The following is a 7,500-nucleotide window of genomic DNA, read 5'->3' on the forward strand; positions in this document are numbered from 1 at the left end:
TCTGATGGATCACTCTCACTATCTGTCTCAGGGATGTGGATCAGCTGCGTTTATACCGGAGCAAAAGCCAGGACTTTTGTGCTAAACGCTTCTGCTTCTAGCGTCCTGGCTCTAGGAACGCTTCTATACCACAACCATATCTACTCATCCTTCTTAATTCCACACGGAACACCGGTTGCTATTTCCATCTAATACTTAGTTTATTTTTTATTTTTAGGTTCAAGATCAGTGGACGTTAATACTACATTATCACATACACTATGTCTACTTCTTCTCTTCCACTTAATTCCTCGTCTCTCAGGAGGATCTCTGGACGGTCCACCTTTGGGAATATTGTTTCTCCAGTCTTGATTATATTGAAGCTGGAAATCTCACAGCAGTCCTGAGGCAAACCTTAAAACACACAGAAAACAAAACCCCACCCAGTTCCATGTTACGCGATCGAGGTGCGATTCAGATGTGTGTAGCCGTTAGCGAGCGGTGAGTGAATGAGCTTCTCCAGGTGGTTATGGTGATCAGAAAGACTCTTCCTATGAATGAGAAACATAACATGCTTTAATAAAAACTAGAGTCCTGGACTGACTAATTTCCTTGCAACGGTCTCCCAGCGTCCTCCAGCCCACCGTCACTGTGTGTTTTTTGGATAGTACGTTTGTCTTTGCCGGTTTGTCCGTCCCGTTACCTAATTTTAATGTGGCACGTACTCGTGCACTCGGATTTTATGCGAATTCTGCGTATTCAGCAAACGAAGGTCTGACGGCTGAATCTTCAAGAAGAAATTCTGTGACTCAGAGGGAATCAGTGGTCCACCGTACACTACTCATGTAAGGAAGAGAGCTAAGTGGCAGATCAGGACTAGTGTCTGAATCCTGAGCTTTACCAGACTCAAGAATGCACTCGTTTCTCTGACCTCTTCTTTCTGTCCATCTCATCTCATCTCTCTCCTCGTAGGCCTTTTAATGTGAGCTTCATATACACTTCATCGACACTGGGCGCAATTACACCAGATACTTTATCGCACCGTGCCCTCTCTCCTCTCTCCTCCTGCTTTCTCTCCATCTGGCAGGAGAGTGAAATCCGTTCTTCCATTTCTCTGTGCCCCAGCGATCACTTGTGCAAAGTGGAATGGCAGGAATGTAGCCAGAAGAGAAAGCGAGCAGGGGGAAGAGAATGAGGACCTTGGCAGGCTCTGGGAGCACTGAAGAACAGGCCAGCTCAGCATGGAGGCCACGTTAGGGTGAAGACCAGCAGCTCTTATGCTGCCAGACAGGGATCTGATACTGTTTGGGTGATTTAAAGCGATCTTTATTATCACGTGTCCGTAGACAAGAGGACAAATCAGACGCAAACAGACTTAACATCTCATCTCAAGCCATAACACTTGACGATATCTAACTACGGTGTAAATATCTCCTTCTGGTTCATTTCCCTGTAGTCTGTAGTCTGCACAAGCTTGCTAGCTGCCCGTTTATTATAATAACAATTATGTTCATCAGCACTTCTTGGTGTTTTCTTCTGTTTCTGTCTTGTCCAGAAATGCAGTGATTCACTCAGCATTGAGAAGGAAAGCGTCGGTCATAAGATGGACCTGTTGCATAAGACTGAATAGAAACGGCATCATACTGTAGGATTGGAGTTTTAAAGGAAATTTCATGACCTGAATGGAGCAGCAGTGAAGTGATGTCACTGCTCCATAACGTCTCGAACGCTTGTGTGTGATTTTACAAACCTCAGGAACCGAACACACATTCGACTCGGCACGTCTCCCAGAAGTCTCTGCTTCAGGCCAGGAGTGTTCTGTACAGCGCAGCTTCTCTGTTCATCTGCTGTATTTAGAGTAGACTTTCCTGCATGGAAGAGTACAGGGTCACAACCCTCGTGTTTATATACGCAAAGATTTTCAGCCGTGTGCATCGGTTTATTCCGTCTGAAGAGCCGGAGACCTGTAACATGGTCCCCTTTCTGTGACATCTCCGGGTTCTGAAGAGCAAGTAATAAAGTTCAAACTTGTTTATGATAGAAATTTAGCGTCATGTTGGTCTAGATCCACTAACCCTAACCCTAACTCTAACCCCTAACCCTAACTCTAACCCTAACCCTAACTCTAACCCTAACCCTAACCCCTAAATCTAAACCCTAACCCTAAACCCTAAATCTAAACCCTAACCCCTAAACCTAACCCCTAAATCTAAACCCTAACCCCTAACTCTAACCCCTAACTCTAACCCCTAACCCTAACCCTAACCCTAACCCTGGTTTCCTACATTACCCATAATACCACACAAAAAACACAGGTCTAACACAAGGACCGTTGACCCTCAGACCCTAAAAACAGGGTTTTCTGACTTCATCTCCTGTATGATGAGAGATCTTTCTCTCTTTCTTTCAGTTGCTGCATTTTGATTGTGTGTGTGTGTGTGTGTGTGTGTGTTCACACATGTGAAGCAGGCATGTGTTAATGTGGGTTTTGGTGGGTGGGTAGCTGCCTCACACTATCTCAGGAAACCAGGGGCCCTGCGGTCACCATGGTAGCATGCCTGCGTGATGACATGCTTGGCTCGACGGGAGCCGAAGCAGAAGCGTTCGATTAGCGGCGCGATGACCTCATTCCCAGATATCGCCGTGGAAACACTGATTCGCTGCTGTAAAATCAGGGCCTCTGTGAGTAGCCAAACAGGGCAATAAATCAAACACACACACACACACACACACACACACACACACACACAGAGTGCACAAACACAACAGATGTGTTTCTTTATCAGGATCGGCTCACAAGTCATTACCTCAAGAGGATCCGAGTGGTTTATCCGAATTTTTTTTTATACTTCTCTCGTTTTTTCTTCTCTAGGTCACTTCCTTTGGCTCCTTTTCTTCATAAAAAACTTTTAACATTTCCTTTCGCAATGACATCACCCCCAGGTCCTGAGTGATGATGTCATCTAGATATCTTGGACAGCCTGGTAACATTTTGTCAAACGCCGCTGCGGCGTCCAAAAAGGCAGACGTAATCGTTTTTCTTTCTAGACCAGAGGCTGAAGGGCAACAGGAGGAAAGTCTGTTTCTTACTGGAGCTGCTTGGCTAAAGTGATAAAAAAAAAATAGAAGATCTATACATCCGTTTATCAGAATCACAGAGAAAAAGGTTAGATTTTTAAACGCGTTATTCTCTAGATGTGACAGACGCATCTGGATGTGCCTCCTTCATTAGAACTGCTTGATGTCCAGCTGGAGAAACCTTCACTGTGTGAGACCTTCACTGCTCTATAGAATGATGTAGCTGTGTGAAGATGTTACAGTTAAAGTGTGGAGATGGACGGTGGCTTGGAATTAGCCCTGGTTCATAATATCCAGTCGTATGGCTATCGAAAGCCAGCGTCCTTGTTTCTGTAATAAAGCTCTGTAACCTATAACGTCTGTAGAATGTACCGAAGATACGGAGGTAAAAAAAAAGCTTACTTCAGGAGTCCAGGCTGCAGTTTTGGGCACAGCCCAAGTTTGCAGTTCCAGAAAACCACCACTTTTATGACTGTGTACAATAAAACAGCTGGAAACAGCACAATAATTACTCTGGAAAGTATCATTAAAATAGACAGCGATGGAAAAGTATGCATCTCGGTGGAAATGGAGCGGAATGAAATGCACTCAACGCAAATATATTTGATCGTAATCAAAGGTCCTTTTTTTTTTCAGACCAAGGCCATGAAGAATGCCTTGATGAAGCTTGGCCTGAACATTGTGGAGATGACTGACGAATCGGCTACGCTGGACGGAGGAGACGTTCTTTTTACAGGTACCGAGAGCTAATCTCTGGTAATATTAATGTTACACAACTGTACACGTAGCTTTATAGTGTTTCGTGATGCCTTCATGTCACAAGGGACCATTTGTCCCATCACATCACCATCTGAGCCCTGGTTGGTCAACCAGACCCATGAATGAAGCAAAGAGCATGTGTGTGTGTGTGTTGATATTAACTAAGGTTCATTAAGGAATACTTTCAATGTTAAATAATCAGAAATATTCCCAATTTTTCCAACATGAATGTAACATCATCACTCAATGTCTCTGAAGAAACCCTGCCAAGATTCCAGTCTCAAGATAAACAGTCTCCGTCTTCTACACCAATCATTTAAACAGTCTCCATCTTCTGCACCAATCAGTTAACTAGTCTCCTCTTCTGCACCAATCAGTTAACTAGTCTCTGTCTTCTGCACCAATAAGTTAAACAGTCTCCATCTTCTGCACCAATCAGTTAACCAGTCTCCATCTTCTGCACCAATCAGTTAACTAGTCTCCTCTTCTGCACCAATCAGTTAACTAGTCTCCGTCTTCTGCACTAGTCAGTTAACCAGTCTCCGTCTTCTGCACCAATCAGTTAACTAGTCTCCGTCTTCTGCACTAGTCAGTTAACCAGTCTCCGTCTTCTGCACTAGTCAGTTAACCAGTCTCCGTCTTCTGCACCAATCAGTTAACTAGTCTCCGTCTTCTGCACTAGTCAGTTAACCAGTCTCCGTCTTCTGCACCAATCAGTTAACTAGTCTCCGTCTTCTGCACCAATCAGTTAACTAGTCTCCGTCTTCTGCACCAATCAGTTAACTAGTCTCCGTCTTCTGCACCAGCCAGTTTTCTGCACCAGTCAGTTAACTAGTCTCCGTCTTCTGCACCAATCAGTTAACTAGTCTCCGTCTTCTGCACCAATCAGTTAACTAGTCTCGGTCTTCTGCACCAATCAGTTAACTTGTCTCCGTCTTCTGCACCAATCAGTTAACTAGTCTCCGTCTTCTGCACCAGTCAGTTAACTAGTCTCCGTCTTCTGCAACAGTCAGTTAACTAGTCTCCGTCTTCTGCACCAGTCAGTTAACTAGTCTCCGTCTTCTGCACCAGTCAGTTAACTAGTCTCCGTCTTCTGCACCAGTCAGTTAACCAGTCTCCGTCTTCTGCACCAGTCAGTTAACCAGTCTCCGTCTTCTGCACCAGTCAGTTAACTAGTCTCCATCTTCTGCACCAGTCAGTTAACTAGTCTCCATCTTCTGCACCAGTCAGTTAACTAGTCTCCGTCTTCTGCACCAGACAGTTAACCAGTCTCCATCAACTTTCCATCTTCACACAGTCAGTTCAAGTCTTTACTCATCCAGACATTTTATATCAAATACATCCTCATGTGTTTCTCTTTATATTACTAACACCAAATTCCACATTATTTATTTAAATCAATGAAACACGGTATATAATAAATATTATAGTATTATATAGTGTAGTATATCATCAGTGTGGCTTTTGTATACTGCCTCCATGTGACTCGCTGTATTCCATAAAGTGACCAAAATGGACATGAAGTTGGACCAAAGACAAAGGTTTGTACATTTGTGACACGTATCTCATCCTCAAACTATTCGAGCTCGTCTGTAGCTCTTCATTCTGGCCTTCTGACCACTTCTCTGTTCTGGACTCAACGTTTCTGATGTAAGGAGCGTAAAGTGCGAGTGTGTCTTTCTGTAGGTCAAGAGTTCTTCGTGGGCTTGTCAAAAAGAACCAATCAGCGAGGGGCAGAGATCCTAGCAGATACATTTAAGGTGAGTATTCAGTTCCTTAAACATCTGTATAGTTTGATTAAGGTTCTCTGCAGCTGGAGACCGATGGACTGTAAAGAATTATCATTTGTGTAAAGTTTCTGCAGTAAAGTTTCAGGTGCCGTGAAGATCTGCTCTTTCAGCCATCACAGTAAGCTTCAGTAGGGACGTTTTTCTTTCCCTAATTACCCTCTCGTCTGGTCTGCAGATGCACGGTCAATCAGATCTGATTCCTGATTGTGAGATTGCACCAGGACATTCTTTGCTAATATGCTAATAGCACACGAGACATTCGGTACATAACAAGCAGGAAATGGATGTTTGTCTTTAGAAGTGCTTTCAAACGACTCGGCCTCCTTATCGCTGGGTCTTTTACCAGGCATTACATTAATGTTTATGGAAACTTTGTGGTTGATTTGCGGAAGCCATCAAAGGGGAATTAAAGGGAGCTGCTTGGTTAACTGTTTTATTTTCCACAAACACAATTAGTGTGAAAAGGAGCATTGATTCTTCTCATGTGCACTTTTTCAGGTGTCTTTCTTATTTCAAACCATGTATTTGTGTCAAAATGCTGGTACGGTGTGTGTGTGTGTGTGTGTGTGTGTGTGTGTGTACTTGGAAAACATTGTTTTAAAAGATAAATCCTAGGTAACAGAAATGCGTGTTACAGTGTGTATCGTTTGTCTTGCAGGACTACGCCGTATCCACTGTTCCAGTAAAGGACGGCCTGCACCTGAAGAGCTTCTGCAGTATGGCAGGTCCAGGACTTATTGCTATTGGTTCCAGTGAATCAGCCCAGAAAGCCTTAAAGGTGATGTATCTTGATTCCTTGACTCTCAGAAAAACTTGTTACAGAGCAAACAATTTGGTGGAACCTGAGGGTCTAAGCTATCACTTCACGAGGTGAGTGTGAGCTGGGATGGGAGAGCCATCCATATATACACTGTTAGTCTATCAGACAGACACCAGTCAGTCCATGAAGGTATGGTGGGGTAGTGTTGATTTGGGGCAGTGGCGGTGGTTCAACTGTTTAAGGCTCTGGGTTGTTGATCAGAGGATCGGGGTTCAAGGCCCAGCACAGCCAAGCTGCCACTGCTGGGCCCTTGAGCAAGGCCTCAACCCTGAATCCCTGCTCCAGGGGAGCTGTATCATAGCTGCCCCTGCACTCTGACCCCAACCTCCTCAGTTGGAGTATGTGAAGAAAAGAATTCCACCGTGCTGTAATGTATATGTGGAGATAATAAAGGCTGCTATGCTTCTATGCCCCCGTTCTTCCTTGGGGTTCCTCCAGGTTTCCTTGTTTTATCTTTTGTTCATGTTCTCCCTGTGTTCTTCAGTTTCTATCTAACATCCAAAAACGTGTAAACGTGGTGTCCCATCCAGGGTGCTTGGCTCCCTAATACCAAGTGGTCCAGGGCCCTACTGTAACCCAGAGCAGTGCTTACTGAAAATAAATAAACTATATCTTTCTCCGGCAAAGCCTGTGTTCCAGAAGCAGCATCGTGTCCCTCGTTCTTCTCAGGAGAGTTTGCTGGAGAAATGGCCTGACTCTTGTTCTCCTGTGGGGCAAATCCACACTCAAAAGGGCAGCGACTCGGAGGTGCCTGCGTTTACGACTCCGTACCATTCAACCCGATTTGTTGGGAAGGTTCTGTCTTTGTGACAAAGGGCTCCAGCGAACCTTGAACGCGTTCCCACATTCCAGCTGAAGGGCTTTGCCATGTCCCAAGAAACAATGGACGCTTTCAACAGCTTTCAGAAGATCTCCTTTCTTATTGTGAAAAGCTTCGCTGCACTTTCTAGATGGTTGCTGTGAAGACAAACTCGTACAGAACGTATTAATGTGGTTCCGCCAGCTCCACATTCGGGTGTTTATACTTTTTACCCGAATGTGATTAGCTGTGTTTTAGAGCTCGAGATGGTCAGG

General features: G+C 44.5%; 1 protein-coding gene across 2 annotated transcripts in view; it reads left to right on the forward strand.

Moving 5' to 3' along the window:
- Nucleotides 1–7,500, forward strand: part of ddah1 (dimethylarginine dimethylaminohydrolase 1) — a 40,768-nt gene that overhangs the window by 25,662 nt on the left and 7,606 nt on the right. For both annotated transcript variants that reach the window (XM_060893760.1, XM_060893758.1), the window contains exons 2-4: nucleotides 3,694–3,793; nucleotides 5,503–5,576; nucleotides 6,265–6,384. In XM_060893760.1, the coding sequence (XP_060749743.1) occupies nucleotides 3,703–3,793; nucleotides 5,503–5,576; nucleotides 6,265–6,384 (285 nt within the window). In that variant the 5' untranslated portion in view covers nucleotides 3,694–3,702. The remainder of the gene's footprint in view (nucleotides 1–3,693; nucleotides 3,794–5,502; nucleotides 5,577–6,264; nucleotides 6,385–7,500) is intronic.

This window comes from Tachysurus vachellii, chromosome 19, assembly GCF_030014155.1.
Source record: "Tachysurus vachellii isolate PV-2020 chromosome 19, HZAU_Pvac_v1, whole genome shotgun sequence".
Classification (NCBI taxonomy): domain Eukaryota; kingdom Metazoa; phylum Chordata; class Actinopteri; order Siluriformes; family Bagridae; genus Tachysurus; species Tachysurus vachellii.